We start from the raw sequence: 19,203 nt of genomic DNA, 5'->3' as shown, positions 1-19,203 counted from the left end.
TAATTAAAAGTAGAAGTGTACTGCTTTCATGAAGAACAATGCAGATGAGCAAATGACTGGAAAAGTGAGAGGTGATCTTACTACTGGAAGGCAGCACAGCTTTCCTGAAACCTAACACAGGTGTAGTGTAGTTTTTATTCTATGTTAGCCCAGTAGAATAACCAATACACCAAAACCCAGAGAGAAACAGCCACAGGTAGAAAACAGCAAGGCATGGGATATTCTCCTGGGAAAGCTCTATATTTTAAATGCAGAAATGATACACTGGCCAAATTCTGGACAAACCTCTCCCAGTTCAGTTTGGTTTAAAGCTATACTCTACTGGCACCCAGATAAGCAGCAGCAATTTGCCCCATTTCTAAAGAGATGCTTACAGTTGCATCCTTCAGCAAATCACTAATTCTGTTTTAGCATGCTTATTATAAAATTTTGACATCAAATAAGTATCCTAGAAAATTTTGACATCAAATAATTATCGTTCCATGCAAAGTGCTGAACAAGCATATACCCAGGAGAGTGTCCATTCTCAGCTGCATAAATCCTTAGACATAAGTCAGAAATTTGCTGTTCTCTTGACAAATACACAACCTGAAACTTGCCTACTGGATCCAGGCCTTCCAAATTATCTCTGGCAATGAAAGCCCTCCTTGCCTAAGGAGATGCTGGTTTAACTTTCCTTTTTCTCTTCTACTCCAACCACTTGTTAAACTGTAGAAATCTTTTGAAAGTGTTTATTTCCAGATACAGCTGCAGCTCTCTAGTGCTCCTGCACTCACATGTGGATCCCTATGCCAGGCCATAACACACTGCACCTCCTCTCACGGCATCCTTGTTCAGCCTGAACTGCAGCAGAACAGAGAGATTAAAAGACTAATTCCTGATTTTTTTTTCACCTGGCACTTGAAAAAAACAGGAAAAAGCTGGTGAAAAAAAAGGAATGAAGGTTTTTATGTCAATGAGTACATGAGAAAGAACTGAAAGTCAATATCCTTCTAAGTATGAAGTGAGAACACTTGGTATAAGAAGTTGCCTACTCTTAAAGCAACAGTTGCATTAATGACATGCTATTCTCATGTAAAAAATTAAAAATGGGAGAAGGGGAAAATTCTACTTGTACTGCAAGGCTTTTTTTTTTTTTTTTTGTTTTTTTTTTTTTTTTTTTGTTTTTTTTTTTTTTTGGTGTAGTTTCTCTTTTTTTGTGAGTACTTGATTATTTTATACAAAAATGGGCACGTGAAATATATGTGGAAGAACATGGTTTTCACAGCTGAGCATCTGTGTGACATCAGATGCCTTTACTTTTTAAAATCAGACAGCAAATCATCACAGTTAAAAAATTTACTCTCTCCACTGCTTTACACTACCCTGTTTCTTTTTTCATTGTTAGGCAACAATTTTATACCACCTTTCCAAGACAAACAGTTCTCTCAAAAATTTTGAAAGACCAATGTGGTAACAAGACTTCTGCTGAAGCCTCACAATTCTTGGATCATTTACTCTCATAGCAACCCAATTCTCATAACAATCCAATCTTCAGTCTGGATTAAGACCTTCTATACAGATGGAAATCACATGCAGAAAAGATAAGGGCCATATGTGCCAAACATGTCATGCACCAGAGCTTAGTGAAGTCTATCTGGGGGATTGTTCACTTCTCCCATTTCTAACCTCTTAGGCACTTAGGCTGAGACACATCCCACCTCAAATTTGGGCAACACTACAATGAGATGCAAAAGCTAAAGCCTACCCATTATAAGCTCTTCCTGTATTCCCTTTCCTACTGCTCTAGCTTTCTTGCAGTCAACAATATTTATATTTGACTTGCACTGGTAATAATTCATCACACAAGTTCTATGTAAATATGGCAATGGCAGTCACTGCAGCAAGGAAAAAACCTACTACTTTTATTTTATAGGGTTTGGAAATGAATACCTTTCCCTGCTTGTGTGGATGTCACCTATCAGCACCAGGAAAAAAAAAAAAAAAAAAAGAGAGAGAAAAAAGAAAAAAGTCAAAGAGGATATTACTTAAGAATTCTGTAATTCTGCACCTTTTGCTGCTTTGTCATCCATGACACTTGATATTTGTTTATTGTTGTTATCTCAGTAGTATAACTACATTAATTTCACTAACCCTTGAGACATTTTTGGTTTATGTAAGACTTTATCTGCTGTCAGTACTACTGTCTGTAAATATGCCATTACTAATTTACCAAGAGAAATTACATTTCTGTTGCTGTTTCCAAGACAGTTTTCAGAGTTATCCACAGATGTTTTGTGAGCTACAGAATGTGCTCTCATTTTTAAAACTATGTGTTACAGTTGATTTAGGAAACATCCAAAGGGCACAATCAAAAAAGACTGAAAGGAATAACTTTATCACTCTGCCAATTCAGGAAGTCCTGTGGTAGTCTATGGGCTACTCTCAAAGTGATACAAAAGTTCATGTTCAGCTAGGTTTCTCTCTTGTTTTGATAACTATTCATTGGAAATGGCTCTGACAAAGTCACTGTTGTTACAATGTCTGAAAAACAGCAGAAGAGGATTTTTTGACAGAGTACTGAGAAGTGCACAGATTTGGCACTGGGAAGCTGCAAAGCAAGGAAGGCTGTTTTTTACATGACACGAGTACCTATCCTTATCTTAGAATTCCAGAAATTCAGATTTTGCACTTGGCCTGTGACTTTTCCTGTTAACTTTCTTTTTTAATAACCACAAAAGGTTGATTGCATGGAAGACTGGCCCCTCTCTGGTTACAATCCACAGGTCCTGGCTTTGGACATTTCTAACCCACTGGTAGGGGAGGGGGTTGTGAAAAGCATTTCTGTAATCTGTTTCTCATACCCTTTTCTCAAGCATGTGATTCTGGCTGGAATAAAGATGCTGAAAACATGCTAAACAAGCCCCTTATTCAAGACAACATAGACATGGTTATGCTCTTAAAAAGAAATACCTTTGCATTAATTTCACTTGAACAGCACAGCACAGAGAAAACAATATATGTACATACTGACATCCCCTTTGTCCATTTTCCTCTTTCCACACATTTGTTTGATTTTTTGTTTTATCCAGGCCCTTAGCTCTACTTCTCCCATTAGTCTGCTCCTGTTGCTACACACCAGACCCTTCTCACCTTGTCCAAGCAGGCATTCCCTGGACTCCCAGCAGCAGCTCCTGAGCTCCTGCAGTCTGCCACTGCCTCTCTTTGCCTCCCTCACTCTTCTTCCTGCTCTCCCACTCACTGCTCTGTGACCTGAACTCCTTTTGGACTCATTGGAGGGGAGAGAATGCTTAAAACTACTTGGGAGAGGGTTTCACTCCCCAACATTACTCACCCCAGAGCCAGCCTAAGGAACCAAAAATTCAGTGAAAAAGGTGGACAGTCAAAGAACATCTGCAGCTGGTATTGAAGTAAGTCAGACCCTTACTCATCCTATTCATAAATTTCCTGGTAAATTCACCCACCAGCCCAGTTTATTCTTTCTTCCTCTACTGTTCCAGATTCTGTCAGTTTTTTCCATTTGTACACTTCATCTATTATCTCCCTGCAGTGTCTTCCAACGCATGTCAGGAACCTCATCCTTGTTCCTCTATAAATTCTTGTTCCTCTTATTTGCAGCATCTGCTTCAGCCCTGCCTCATATACTGTATTTAGGGTCTGTGTCTCATTCCTCTCCTAGACTTCTTCATAGTAACCCTCTGAGAATGGGGTTCACTCTACAATTCACCTCTAACTTCACCCACAAGAGCCATAAAGAACACAGAGGTGAAAAACATGTACATAGTCAGGCCAGATAGCTGCAGAAGTGACACAAAATTCACAGCTCACATACCTTGCCATACTTCTGTGCATAGGATCCTGTAAGCAGCGAATGAAAAACTATGATTGTTTCATCCAAATCCCAAACAAATACACGCTGAAAGCAGAATAGAGGAAAGTATTACTGCACAAATAATATCACAGTCCCACCACCACACCACCCAGGAAGACTAAAATTCAACTGACTCTAAAAGTTTAACCAAGTACTTATTAACTGAGCAGGTTTTCTATGAAAATCAGCAATAACAGTGTATCATGCATGGTAAAAAGTCGAAAGGCAGTAACTTTTTAACTCTTCAGCTATTTCTTATTTGTTCTCTAAAAAAGCTTTCCACAAAAGCTCTGTAATACAGATTTCAGAAATGCGATTGGGGATCAAACATAATTGTTAAGGATAAACAGTACTTTAAGATATTTCTCTGCAAGTCTTACTGATTCAATATTCTTTTTATTTCTAATGTATAACCAAAATCTTGGGTAAAAGTGCTATATGCCACTGCCACATAGAATTTAAATAATACTGTAGATAAACCAGATTATTTTAACTCAGTTTCATTCATTCAATTTCACTTGTTTTGATTCTCACTGGTAAAAATAATAAATTTAAAAAAACCCCAACCAACCAAAACAAACCCTGAAATGTTAAGAAGTTAGTTTTTTTCACAGGAAAAATTAAAAAAAAAAAAAAAAAAAAAAAAAAAAAAAAAAAAAAAAAAAAAAAAAAAAGTAAGTTTCTGTATAGAAGCAATGGCATTTACACTCAGATCCTGGTCCTGCTATGCCAGGCTGTGTGGTCAGCCAAGTAGCCAAGTCCCAGTAACAATTTTAGTTTGTATCCAGGGCTGGTCAGTGAAGGCAGAGCAGTGGGGCAGGCCAGGGCTGCTGGCTCGCTGTGCTGCTCTGGTGGCAGCAGGGGACACATGGCACTGGCAGGCAGCACAGCACGTCCCTGGTGCCACAGCTGGAGTGTCACACACACACAGGCACTCTGCTTCCTCCTGCTGCTCCTGCCACTGCAAGGCACAGCCATAACTTCACTGAGGTAAGCTCCTCACTGAGATCTGCTGATATAATTTACAAACACAAGCACAAACTGGTGCCTAAATATTTAAAGGGCTATGGCTGGGTGATCCTGCATATTTACACTGAATCCATAAATACGTGTAATTAAGCTGAAAGATACATTTGAGATTTCTTATTTCAAAAACTAAAAGAAAATGTGGCACTTTTGAGTACAGGCTTGTGGTTCTATTGCACAAGAAACTGACAGACACGTAATGCAGAACAGTCAAGTTTCACCATAGACTAAAACAGCTACTACTCTCTGTTACCTTCAGTTAGTAAGACTGAGTCCATAATGTCTTCTAAAATGCTTTAAGCTATTTTCACAGCTGCAGTATTCAGAATTTACACTTCATCAGAAGAAACCTCCACATTACCGTCCATCAATTACCACAAACATACCTCCAAGTCACTGTCCGGAGGGGGTGATGGATTATTCTTCCGCCCTCTACCCCGAGACTTTGACCCAGAACTCCTACATGTTCTCTCATCAAGATCTTTGATTGGCGTGGAGGGGCTCTGCACTGTGTCAAACTCCCCTGTAGAGGCAACCATTCATGCCAAAATTAGTCCTGGATTTTTAAATAATCAACTTTTTTCCCTCAAAGTTCAACATGTCTGTATGCCAATGACAAGAGACATGTAAAAATGTAGTATAAAAAGAATGATAATGGGGCTTGTCTTAGGTAGGTGGGATCAGCAGATGCCACACACACACTTTTGGCTTTACCAATAGCTTTACAGTATAAACCTTAGCAGAATAAGACAAAAATTAAAATGACACATATACATGTGCATATACACAAATACACACGAGCCCAGAAAAAATATCAATATATCCAAGACAGGGGTATTTTAGAAGTCATACTAATGGTTTCTCAAAACATGAAGCGCTTTTTAATTAAAGTAGTTAATTTCCCATGTTTTCAGTTCAGCTAGACTTATTTCCAAGTCCTGCTTTACTTTTACCAGAACACACTTTGGCACTAATCCATGATCCAGAACAGCCATGCAGCTTTCAGTTTCATGTTCTCCTCCCGTGTCACCTGCTCTTTAGTCAAGTTCACTTTTTTTCTTCACCATACCTCAGCCCATAAATTGTCAGAGGAAAGCCATAATATTAAAAGCAATATTCCTGTTAGTACCTGAAAGAGGATGAAGTTATACTTGCTGTGCTCTGATTGTCTTTCCCAAAGTATGAGGCATTGTGGGCTGTCACAGAGATGTACTGGAAGGGTTTTTGACCTGGTATGGCATAGCTGGTCTTAACCACACTCAAGCCCATCCCTGACTTATCCATTTAATGAAGCTTAGCATCTTCAGCTTTCAAAACTTCGATGAATAAATGCAGTTTGGCTAGGTTCCTGAGTGCTAAATGACAAATAAACCCTCCTTCTTCATTTATCCTATTAATAATGATTTGATTTTTCTCCAGTAAAGGAGGAAAGGGTACGGCTTTGATCTGACATTACTACAGATTTTGATTCAAGAGAGTCCTTGAGCTGTCTGTAATTGAGCATTCCTGGGCCACGGGTAATATTTGTTAAAAGTGCTCATGATGGCAAATATGCAGAATACATTAACACTTAGTACAAACATTTGCCAAAAATCACCTACGATGCATCTGATTTTGACTTGGAATCTAATTTTTCGTTTTTAATTTTTACTAAAGAGCATCAGAAGGTGTCTAGCAGATGAAGGAGACAGATTTCTCTTCTCTCTTCTGAATTTGCAAGACCACATCTGGAAAAATGTGCAGTTTTGGGTCCCCAGGTAGAAGAGAGATATTATCAAAACTGGAGTTAGTCCAGGTGAGGGTCTAACTGTCTTTACAACAGTTAAGGGGGCTGAGCATGTAGTAAAAGAGGCTAAATGACTTTTCATAGAGATGTGCAGAGAAAGGACAAGACACAGGCAGAAATCCCTAAAGAATGGGGAGAGTAGACAGTTCTTGTTGACTACTCATTTCTATTCCCGGCATGGTGTTGATGTCAGCAAGGTCACAGCAGGCAGTGGAGCAATCAATAAGGATCACATTATCTTGGCTCTTTCCCCATAAAAACAGCAAAATGTACTTGGGTAATTACAAATGTACAAGAGGCATCCAAATCAGAATCCCTATGCAGCAAAAACCTACAATGGCCTTAAAATAAGTTCCGAGTGTGCAAGAGCTCAATGCAAAAATAGTTTCCTAAATTTTTCTAGTGGAGTGGAAAAATTGTAAGAAACCAAACCTCCAGAAAGAAAAAGCAAAAGCTAAGAAAGTGAAGATGAATGTTTACATTCTTACACAAAAGTCTTATTTATAACACTTCAAGACATTACAACACAATCAAGACTCATTTCCACAGTAATGTATTAAAACATCTGTTCTCAATGAGTGTGTTTATTCTGATCTACCAAAAATAAAATACAAAAAAAACCCTGTTCTAAATCTTCTCTGAAATTACCCAACAACTGAAGTAAATAAATCTGATTTTCATTTAGCATTAGCCATTACCAGTTGCTCTAGGCTTCTGCTTGGGTCAATGCTGTATATGATTGCATAATTATCTGTTAATCAGTACTGTAACTAATCGCTGTTCCTTGTAAAATCTAGATATTTAAAGCCAACTTTATTTCATTACACTAATCTCTAAATCAGAATGAGCAGCTGTCTCTTACTTGAATGCAAGGTATGCATCTATTTTAGAACTGCAGAAGTCAGTGGTGCTTGTTTTTTTTAAACAACTGTAGGCTTAATTACTTGATTTGCTTTTTACCTACAGCAGTTTAAAGGAGAAAGACCACTTTTCTAATCCTCTGTTTGCTTTAGAAACGAGGTCAATGCTGACAAAATGAAAACTTATTAAAAATTCAACCTTGCAACATAAAAGAATGTGAGAAATTCTAGTACCAAAGAGTATTGAAAACATTACCATCATGAAGAGCTCCTACTGCAGCTCATAATAGAAAGAAATTTTTATTACAATGTTTGAAATTTTTTAGCTTTTTCAGTATTTAAGACATGCCTAATGAATATACCTCATAGCCTCTTCCCACTGGGACTGTGACCAGTGCCAGTGATCCAAGAAAACAGGAGGAAAACGTTAAAACCAGAATATGGAATGACCTCTTTATCATAGCTGTTCTTATACATATTCATACATTTGTCCAATATGAAGCTTTTCATGCTGTGGAGACTTTGCAGCAGCTCCAGTTAGAGCACAGGGAATTACAGCACCAAGCTACAAAAGGAATTACAGCACCACACTGCAAATGGAGGCGGTCTTTCATATCCAGGACATTGTTTCCCACCTCTAGCTAGATGACGTGAATATCCCCTCCTCCTTGTTAAAATACAGTTCTATGACTTAAGAAGGAAAAAAAGATTTTGTGCAGTCTGAATATAAACCTAATGCCATCTCCCAGAGAAGGCAAATGGGGCAAAGTCACCTGCAAAAGATTACTTCATTGTGGGTACCAAATTAAGCTTTGCTGCATCCCAGAAAGCTTAATTAATGGAACAGGAGCTAATATTTTATGGTGATTTGCCTCCCCTAACCCTGGACATAGGATAGCAAGGTGCCTTCACAAGAAGCTTTTATCCAGGCCTATATTCTCTGCTAGAGTTTTATTTGCCCCAGATTAAATGTACTCATGTATTCATCAAATATACTTAAGCGTATTTATCTCCTGAGACCTCACCTCCCATCCATCTGAGCTATCCCTGTTTGAGATGAAGTGCTCTAGGAGACACCTATTTATCTCACAAATACTCTGTGCTAATGAATGCATTTTGAAAAATCTTAATTTAAGGCAGGCTCAATGCAAGCTCGGAAGAGAAGTCCCTGATTTAAGGAGCTGAGCGTTACACAAATGTAGAATGGATGAGTTTCTGAGCCCCTTCATACTTTCCTTATGGATTGACTTTTGTTACATATCCTTACCAGACAGAGCAGACAGAAGACAGCTTCGTTACAGGCCTGCTTTTCTTTTTTTTTTTTCCTCTGACTTGTAGTGTCTTATTGCTTGTCATGAATAGCAGAAAGAGGAGTAAAGTCTATTTCAATTTTCATCTCATTTTCTTTACACAGTCAACAAATAAAATTGTAGCTGGTATTAACTCCTGATCTGATGGGGATTTATTATGCAAATGAGAAATTCTGTGCAGATAGTACTAGAGGCTTTGATTAGATATTTGAATTAACAGCTAGTAGAGTTGCCAGAAGAATTATGTGCCTTGCTGTGTTTAGTCTTAGGCTTTTGTTGGAGTAAGTCTTAAGGACTTGTCTGACAGCAAGCAAACACAGTGAGTGCTAAAGAACTGCGGTATGATCTATGATATCTGAAATGATCTCTAAGACACTGCCCCTCACCAATGGAAATTTATTTTTACTGTGACACAGAAGGGCACAGGCATGTCATGCATTCATAAAGTGGGTGTTTCACTCTCAGCAGAGGGCTGCATGATCACTGCAACCCTTCACAGAAATAAGGAGCAGACGGGGGCGGATTTGTTAAACTCAAATGCACAACCTATTTAACAAGAGAATAAGCTCATATGCTTAAACAATCCACAACCAAGAAAAACCTTTACTGTTTCACAGATGTGAAGCCTGTGAATACTTTTTCAACATGTTCAAACTATTTAAGATTTCTCTTTTTTTTGCCAACTCTATTCAATACTAATGGTACTTGTAAAAATACATGATACATTTACACAGCATTCTAGGAAACAGACACCTAGGGGAGAAACAACATGGGAAACTGATTTTCTCAAATAAGAATATGAAGGAATAACAAAGCAGCAAGTGAAAGTACACAGGACATACACAGTTATCAAAACATGCAACTTGTGAGTACACTGCACACTCTTTTAAAAATTCTTTACATTGATTTGTGTCTGCTATAGATATCCTCCACCTGTTGAAATTTCACTTGATTTCACATTACCTTTAGGTTCTTCCTAGATTTGCATTCTGAGACTGCTGAATAACATTGCAATTTTCATTATAAATCAAGGGAATATGTATGTCCCCATCACTCTTCCATACCACATCCATATCCATATCCATATCCATATCCAACCATACCCCACCACAAACATACACCCACAAACACATGCACTGTTACATTTTAAAAATCAGCCTGAGGAAAACATCTGGGTAGGAAAAGTTTCAACTAATTTAGTTAAAATTTCAGTACTTTTAGCAAATTTAAGCAGTATATATTATGTGTGAGTCCTTGCTTACACTTCTCTCCACAGTGTTACCTTTACTTTGTGCAAATTCATTACAAAAATACATTAGACTTTCTAATGTATTTTTCAATAAGTTGATGCACTTTTTAGGAAGATCTATGCAATAAGGTGATCTTGTGACTAAAGCAAAAATTCCTCCCCTATTCAGAGCCTAATCCAAAAGCCAGTTTGTTAGTCTTTTTAGAAACGGCAGACACTGCCCACACTGGCTGAGTGAAGCCGGTGTCCTTGAAAGAGACTGCTCTAAGAGTGCTGAAGAATTAAAAACTGCCACTACCCTCCAGGGATGTCCTAGGAATGCAAGTAGCAGCTACAGTGCTGTGGTGGCTGTGCACAAGAGGGCAGGGCTGGGCAGGCAAAGGGAGCCTCTGCATGTCTCCTGATAATGCTCTTCTTGCAAATTCAGCTACTTCAGTACAATATTTTTTATGGTGCTAATAACTAATTCCTCTATTCTTGATTACTTAAATTAGTTAATTAGCAAGCATGGCTTGCACACATTTGAATAAAGCCCATGTGCTCTTGCCAGCGTGGCTGAGGTATAATTAAATGAAAAACAGTATCTTGTTTAAAATTCTTCACAGCAATACTTCAGAATGTGTAGGTTGGGAACAGCACTGTCCCACTGCCAGTGATACAGACAACCATCTCAGTCTGCAAAAAAATTTCTTTAATTAGCAAACAAACTGGACAAGTTTCCTAACTAAACAGTAAAATAACTTATTTTGGGTGATTTATATGACAAAGTTTTTTGAAAGGCATGAGTGTAAGATATCAACATCCATGCAAGCTGAATATGGAAACCTTTTCTTTATACAAACAGCGAATAAAATACAAAAAATTGTTTTCACCTGAATGTAGATCTGTACCTGGTTGACTGGTCAAGCCAGGGAGAGAGTCCTGTAATTGGTAGGTTGATGATGATGAAGTGCCATCAGCCGTGTTGTTTGAGGTCATATATGCACCATATGTTGATGCTGAGTAATACTGTGCATACTGATTTTGGCCAAAAGCTGTGTATGACGAATAATCCTGAAACAGCAGATGCATCAGAGCACTTAATTAAGTGAGTAACTAGTAGTAAGTGAATTTTTTCCCATTAAATATTTCTAACTGTACAGTCATATGACTTTTGCTATTGTTTTGAAGGTTTTGTTTAGTTTATTTTTTTAATTTTAAGAATATTTAGTGCCTTTTAATTTAAAGATATTTACTAAAAGACTACTGGTAAGCTGGAAATATTTAAGTGCTAAAATGTGTAACTAGGCTTCCAGTAAGATTTTGATAATTTTCCACAGAAAATAGCATTAAACCACAGTGAGTCTCATTCAACATAACAGATCTAAATTAAAATAACATGCTATCTCTGGAGTTATATAAGTCCTTTTGTAACTGGCAAAATAAAAATGGTAATATTCATACCTGTTGTGAACTACTGAAGTTTGTAGAATTTGAAACAGAATTGTTTGAATAAATAGTGGACGATGGTGTGAAACTAGAACCTAAAATTAAGAAATACAATTAACTGTGAGAACTTGTTAGTCAATCAAAATAAAATTCTAATTAGAATATTCCATGTGAAGATGTAGATGAATCAGGACAAAAAAAACCCACTTTTATTTTCCATTAGAAGTATAAAATGTTTTAATGAAACTTTAGAAGAAATGAAATACTACTTCCACGCACACATTCCTCTCCGCACCATGCAAGAAAGATATCAGCAGTAAGTCATCTCACCAGTTTAGAAAGCATTTTCAGTTTATTGCATTCTCACCTCTCCTCAAACACTGTTTTCCTCTTTTGCCTTAATTTCTCATACTTTAGTGTTATGTTTGCGAAACAAAAACCTTTTCAAAATACTATATCCGGGTGTTTTTAATAAATCTGTAATGAGGCATGTCCTTGTTTTCAACATAAATCAGACGATTCACATTGCAGTTTGTAATATGCAAAAGATTGACCATTGTATGAGAGGCTTAAAAATTATCCAAATAAAATAGGTTATCGATGATCACTGGGTAATCAATGAATTATTAACTGAATAGTAAATGAAAGAATAAGTATTAATTAAGGAGAAATTCTAAAAAAGTATGTTAATCCAAGGAGAAACACCTCAGGAACACTCAGGAACATAAAAAAACAAGGAAAATAAACTTGTATATATTAGTAAATATAACAAGTGCTTCCAGTCCTGCCATGAAGAAAATTAGTGGCTTTCACTCCACTAAAAATCCAAAAGAAGGCTCAAGTAGGGACTGCTTCCCTACTTGATTCCATGTCCAGATCTGAAGTAACAGATGATTAAAATAAATAGCACTGGGAAGAAATAGCTTTAAATTGCAGAGGTGGCCACTCACCTGGCATCTGGTAGGAGTAGGGTGTTTGGCCTGGCTGTGGGGTGGAAAACCCTGGGCTGTAACTGAGGCACCCGCTCTGCAGAGGAGATTGGGTCTGCGAGAGCCCACTTTCCGTCTTGATGCCTGGCAACATTACACCCAAATCTGTATAAGAAATTAATTTTCAACTGATTCTTTAAAATATTTTGTTACAGTTGGGAAAACAAAAAAGAGAAAGCAAAAGTGACATTCCAGTCGGCATTGCTTTTAGTTGTAGGTAAAGTGAAGTAAGAAGTGGTCAAATACCGTAAGTAGGCAAGCTGTAGGGCTGTCCTGTCTGTGAGTAGGCTGTATAGACCGCTGGCTGCTGCATTCCCGAATACTGCGTTTGTCCGGCATAGGCAGACATTGTTTGAGCTGCTGGTGTAGAAAGAATGTGCGGATAGGGCCTAAATATCAGGAAAAATAGCATTACTGTGGCAACAAATACTTTGTATGTTGATTCAAGCAATAAAGTAAAGAAAAAGGTTTAAAGATGTCCAAAGGCAGTTCATTATTCTGCCAACTGCTCCTCTTCTGGGATTTATTCCATCCCCCACTGGAATAAGCTGAAAGACACTCTGTCCCACATTCCCCAAGGCACAGTGAATATTTTATGCTGTCCCATCACTGCAATTTAATTCTTAAGCTAATGTGTCCACTTTTGGGTGGGCTGTGCCACTGCTTCATATCTTTATATGGATTTAACGTCTTTCAGCCGAGATCAGAACATTTCAATTAGAAAAGCCCCCACACTTTTTTAATCCAGTGGAGGGAAACTTGGACTAGAAGAATGGAGGAAACACAGAGGTGAATGTTGAAGCTAGTACATTATGTCATCTGTGTAAGTTCTGCTTCAACAGACATGTAGCCTCTAGCTTCAATGGCAGATGGATCCTACCCATGGAGATCAGCATAAAAAATACTGACACCAATATTTTGGTAACCAGATGGGCTTTAAATGTTCGGAAAATATGGGCTAGGAAAATAGAATGGAAATGAAAATGGTCTTTTATTTATGAACACTGAGGTTTTATAGAGAGATTGAATAAAATCAAGTTTAAATTTTTTTGCCCTCCAGAGTTGCAAAAATATACAGAGAAACATTTTTCTTGGATTGTTTTGTAAGTCAAATAAGACTTTATGGACCAAGAGTTGAATAAACACACTCTGCTGAATTACGCTAACTGAAACCTGGCCATTAAAAGCCAGGACTAAATTTCAGATTCCAATTTTTAATTTTTTTTAATTTCTAATTAATTCAGTATAGTTGGCAGCATTTACTATCAGAAAACGATTACTCATTGATTTAGACGCCAAAAAATTGTAACAGTAGATTGAAAATTCTATTAAACCTTGTAATGTATTTGGCCAAAAGTACCTAATATAATTTGCCAAAACCTGTTCAAATTGGAATGATGGCTCTTACTTCAGGCACCTACACTCTGTATTAATAAATTTTGGTGATCATCATAAGATTGCAAATTTGTTAAAAAAAAAACTCGAAAAAGCTTAATTAGCTCTTGAATCTTTAGATTCAATGTTTCCTCTGTACCAAAGTCACACTGATAGCTGTATCAAATAAATGGAAACAAACAGATGGCATACTGGAATCAAGAACCCTCGTGCACAACACTGATCACAGGACAAGCAAACTAATATGCTGCCAACTGCAGCAGTTTCATACAACGTCTTTGGTGTTTCTTCCTAAAGTTCCCACTCTTGGATTTGTGTGATTGCCCAAGAGTCAGTTTCCATCCACCAAAAAAAAAAAAAGGCATGAAGAAATTTTCTATTTCTAACAACATCCGTTGGCTTAAAAGTAATAAGATTAAAAGCTAATCCAATTTATTTGATTTTTAAATCTTATGATATTGGAGAGGAACAAGGAAAGGGTGGTTCATGATTGTGGAATGTTTGGAAGCGTTTGGCAATGCTGGCCTTGGAAGGGTCAGGGACAGGGTTACCCCCCAGTATGCAACTTGTGCATGCAATTGTGATTTCTATATATAAACTGACTTCTCCAAAATATATCTGCATATATTCCCCACACATGCTGTTAATATGCTGATGTCTGAGAATGCAATAGTCTGATTATTTTACTTCTGTTGTGTGCTGATATTCAAGGGTGTTTCTTGTGCAGCAATACTGCACAAAGCAGAATCTTACTCTGCAGACACACGAGGAAAAAAAAGTTGGAGAGGGAGCCAGTACCGGAGCCAGTACCATGGCTTAAGAATTTTCCTTTTCCTCTGTTTCTCCTGCTGAACACTTGTTTGCAACAAACCACAAAACTGCCCACAGCCAAGGTCTATGAAAGACTAGAAGAGGTGCAGACACTAACTTGGAGGGATATATCTGTGGAGAGTACTGGTGCGCTGATCTGGGACTGTAGCCACTACTTGTTATTACTGCAAAACAGAAAACAAGAGTACAGCAGTTAGAAACACCATGAGACCCACACAGCCACACAGTGTGAACTAAAGCAGCAACATTAACAGAGAAGCCTATTGAAATGGACAGCTTTTCAAGGAAGCAGATGTCACCTGTACCAAAACATTTAAAAAAAATTAAAAATTTCCAAATCTTTCTCTGGTGTGCAGAACTCTTTAGTTAGCATGGGTATGTTCACACTTTCTCAACTTGACTAACACTTTTCTGAGTATATTGCAGAGGCATGTATTTCATACATTACCTGTGATCCGCACACTGTTGATCTTTCAAATTTGCAAGTTGTATTAAAAGGGGTAGTTAAACAGAATCTTGTGATCTAACATATTTCAGGGGATTGAAGTAACATACACATACCTTTATAGTCTCACATTAAAAAGAAGTTCAGTTTAGGAAAAGCATGTTTTTTATGTTTGTGACTAATTTTAGTTAGCTTAGGTGATGGAAGATACTGCATTGAGCAGTAGAAAGCAACTACCATTCTTTATAAACAGGCCAATTAGAAGATAACCCTTAACAACAGCATTTTTATTTTAAAGTATGCATAAACAGTCCTGTTCAGTAGCCATCCAAATTGTGTGTATCTATACTATTCACAGCTGCATTCTCCAAGAAAGCTAACAAAACAATAGCCATAACCCATTAAAATTTCATCCAGAAGCAGTGCTCACACTGGATTAATTCCAAGTGTTTGGAAGTTTCCCTTTCCTTTAGCCATCTGTCTTGACTAAGACAGATGTATTCCAAATATATGTACTCTAAAGTGTTGAACCAATCCCTTCAGAGCAAATCCATACTGGGCAAACATACAGAGTGTCTTTATTAGGCCATCTGCTGTTCATTCACTTTTCAAAAGATTAAAGTAGTACACAATGAAGCACTGGAATTTCTTTAGTCTAATCAATCATAGTTGTACTTCAAAGTGTACCCTCTTCCTGAGTTATTCCTAATGGTAGTAGAAATGAACATTCAGAATTTTATAAGTGACAAATAGGTTTAGGTTCCTAACTATTTTATGAAACATGATACATTTCTACATCCAGCCCTAATTAATGTCTCTCAGATCTACTGCTTTGAACACACAGAGAGCTTCATATTTTTAAAGATAGTTTAAATGCATTTAGAATGTGTAGAACTTAAAAGGAAAATACAGTAGAAGAAAAACAATTAACTTATTTTTAAAATGTGCAGTTAAGTATGACTTGAAAGTAAAGAACTGGATAATAACTTTTAAAACATGTGCCATTAGATTTCATAAAAGAGCTGCTGTTTGAAAAGATATTGAGGGTTTGCCTGTAATGGAAATCTGCTAAATTTCATTTTGTGGGGATATTGGTTTTGAGGGTTTTTTTGAGAATGCCTTTCCGTGGTTTAGAGTAATCTGCTACATGTGCAGGCAGCTACTCCAGAGTCTGACAAACCTATAGCTGTTTCTATCAATGTAACTGGTTCACAGAACTCCAAAGAATGCTCTTGGTTATTTAAGGGTTGATGAGTAATTAATCTTCCCTGTTGTAGCGCTGTGACCTTTCTAAAGAAAAGCAATAGCAGCAGAGTGACCTTGGTGGTTCTCAGGGCAAGGAACTTTTGTGATCCATTATTGGCTTATCGGATTATTTTAGCCATATTGCTTTTTTTGTCTGATCATTTGCTGGATGAGAGCTCAATCAACTAATCACTTTGGTTAAAGCACATTTACCATGACACTCCACCTTATGTAAACTAGAAAAAAATTAATTACTATTCATTTAAATCACTTGAGCTATCAAAACCTAATACTTTTCAGCAAAAACTGTCCTGCCTGTCTTTTTATTCTTTCTGCATATACCTTCTTTTTAAAATTCAGACAATGATATAAAACAAAACAAAACAAAGTAAAATAAAATAAAATAAAATAAAATAAAATAAAATAAAATAAAATAAAATACAATACTTTTGGAATGTGTCTGGTTTTAAATTTCTTTGTTTTTATCCCCAGTTTTCCCTGACGTTCCAGTTGTAAGGAAGAGAAAGAGGCAAGACTAAAAAATCCATTCTTTTCGTTGTTTCTTTGTAGCTTGTCCCTGCAATTTGTCCTGTGAGACAAACACTGTGAGATGTTTGAGAAACATTTCAGGGTGCAAGGCCTATCATAAGAGAACATTGTGACTGAGTGGAGCCTGTGGACCACACCTGTATCTCACAGATGAAACTACTAATTCTAAGGGTTATGAAACTTGAGATACCTCCTAACATCTCTTCTCTGAGGACTGCTGGCAGTGGAGGAGGTGGTGGAGGCAGGTTCCTGTGGGTTTTGTGGTGCTTTGTGTAGGCATTATATGAACAGGGCTAAATGCTCTTTTGTGTTGCTTATGTTAAAAAAACCATACCAAAACAAAATTGTTTCTTCTCTGAAAAACTCAAATATTCCTAAGACTTCACTACTTGAAATTACCAGAGGAATGCCCTTCAGGGCAGGTATAAGACCCTTGATCTCTCCAGTTCCCATTAACGTTGTTTCACAGAGGGGGCAAGCTGACAGCCAGCTCCTACCAGTTACTCTCTTAGTTCAAATGGCCAAGGTGGTTGTGGAGGATTTAAATGATCATTAGCTGTTTTAATAGCATATGTTGGGTTGAGTATATTAATATGGGCTGGAGTTTTGTATATTTTCACTACACATCTGGGAAATTGTGTGCAAAAAGGTTAGGTTTAAAGGACCTGATTTAAGTAACATCACAATTTCTATGCACAAGGGAACCAAATGTAGGTTAAACAGCAGTGACATTCTCTAACTTCACCTCCATGGCCTTCAGAAGTTGCTTTCTACATCTGTAAACTGTATTCTATGCCCTGTGTGTAATAAATACTAAATAAAAATGATGAGAACACTAAAATGATAAAACACTACTCAAATTAATCCACTATTGTAAGCAATATATACACAGCATTACAGTACAGCAGCTGCAGCAAATTCACAGTGCATGAAACTCTAGGTTAAGGGCTGTACCCCTCTCCCAGTCCCGTGAACGCCCACCCCAGTGGGAGTGTGCTGCAGAATCACAGAGCTGCAAACCGAGGACATTAATTATCGACTGCTCCTCTTTGAAGACGAAGGAGGAGGAAGGGGTGTGCACGATGGGACTCCTCACCTGGCTAACCCATGCCCAGAGGCACAGGCTCTCCCAGGGGCAGCTCCCCAGCACAGGGGAACTGCGGTCCTGAGCATGAGCTGCAACACGTGGGCTGCAGCTCTCAACAGGGCCTTGCCAATCCCAGGAGAAATGCCACTCTAAATTCAAGAGAGAGCTGTGTGCCTTACCTTTTCAATGAACAGATCACAGAATCAGTTTTCTGTGAAGTCTAATCTGTCTCTCCTGTCCTATACCTGACACAAGCTGTTTGACCATCACATACAGCTGGTCATTAGGGACAGAGATGACTCCTTTACACCCCACATGGCTTGTTGAACCTTCTGCTCAGTTCCAGCACAGGTCACATGTTTTGACTGCCTTTAGAGCAGGGAAATCAATTTTAATGTGTAGAGTGTTTGCAGGAAAGGATTTCTGCATGGCAGACTCTCAAATGCATCTTAGCACCAGTTCTCTTTTTACCCATGTCTCATTTCAAAAAATACAGAGAAGTGCTGGTATTATGACTTTGTCATAGCTGGGAATAACACATATATGTCCTTCATTTTCAGGAAAAAACAAACTGTTCAGTGTTGGGCTTTGCTACGTATTTTTCAGTCACAGGTGGCTCATTTGAAACTACATCTGTCTACTAGTCAGCATTTACTGTGTTTGGCAACCCACTAAACTTCCCAACTAAGCAGTTCGGCTAAAAACTCAAGAGAAATCCTGATTTTGCTGAGTTTTTACTGCTCTTTAAATTAAAATTAGAGGAAAATTAGAGGAAAAAAATTGTCTGATTTTGGAGTACAAGTAAAAGGCACGCACGAAAGTAATATATTCAATCCTTATGAAAGGCTGAGTGCATTATCAGGGCAGCTCTGTGTCTCGCTCTGATGATGAAGACTGCACGTCACCCAGACAGGCAGACTATTGATTTCCCACTGAGAATGACCGTACTCATTTACTGCTTGAGTTTGTGCACTAAATTGAGAATCAGGTTCCTATTTCTTTTGAGTGCGCAGGTGGCTAACAGGCAAAAAAGGATTATGCAAGGCTCAAATTCCTGCCTTTTTTAATCTTTTTTTTTTTTGAGGCACCAACTTTCCAAACATCCAAAGTGTAGATATCTCAAGACTTCTTT

General features: G+C 37.7%; 1 protein-coding gene across 11 annotated transcripts in view; it reads right to left on the bottom strand.

The window, feature by feature from the left end:
* The window catches only part of EYA4 (EYA transcriptional coactivator and phosphatase 4), a 143,931-nt gene that overhangs the window by 21,562 nt on the left and 103,166 nt on the right, over window positions 1-19,203 (bottom strand). For 9 of the 11 annotated variants that reach the window (XM_041423867.1, XM_041423868.1, XM_041423869.1 and 6 more), the window contains 7 exons: window positions 14,843-14,909; window positions 12,766-12,908; window positions 12,481-12,624; window positions 11,546-11,625; window positions 10,975-11,155; window positions 5,284-5,420; window positions 3,833-3,916 (listed from right to left, as the gene is read on the bottom strand). In XM_041423867.1, the coding sequence (XP_041279801.1) occupies window positions 3,833-3,916; window positions 5,284-5,420; window positions 10,975-11,155; window positions 11,546-11,625; window positions 12,481-12,624; window positions 12,766-12,908; window positions 14,843-14,909 (836 nt within the window). The remainder of the gene's footprint in view (window positions 1-3,832; window positions 3,917-5,283; window positions 5,421-10,974; window positions 11,156-11,545; window positions 11,626-12,480; window positions 12,625-12,765; window positions 12,909-14,842; window positions 14,910-19,203) is intronic. The other 2 variants (XM_041423873.1, XM_041423865.1) reach the window with 2 other exon arrangements.

This window comes from Onychostruthus taczanowskii, unplaced genomic scaffold (assembly GCF_017590055.1).
Source record: "Onychostruthus taczanowskii isolate IOZ18803 unplaced genomic scaffold, ASM1759005v1 scaffold8, whole genome shotgun sequence".
In the NCBI taxonomy this organism is placed as follows: Eukaryota; Metazoa; Chordata; class Aves; order Passeriformes; family Passeridae; genus Onychostruthus; species Onychostruthus taczanowskii.
This window is presented reverse-complemented; position numbering and strand designations above follow the sequence as displayed.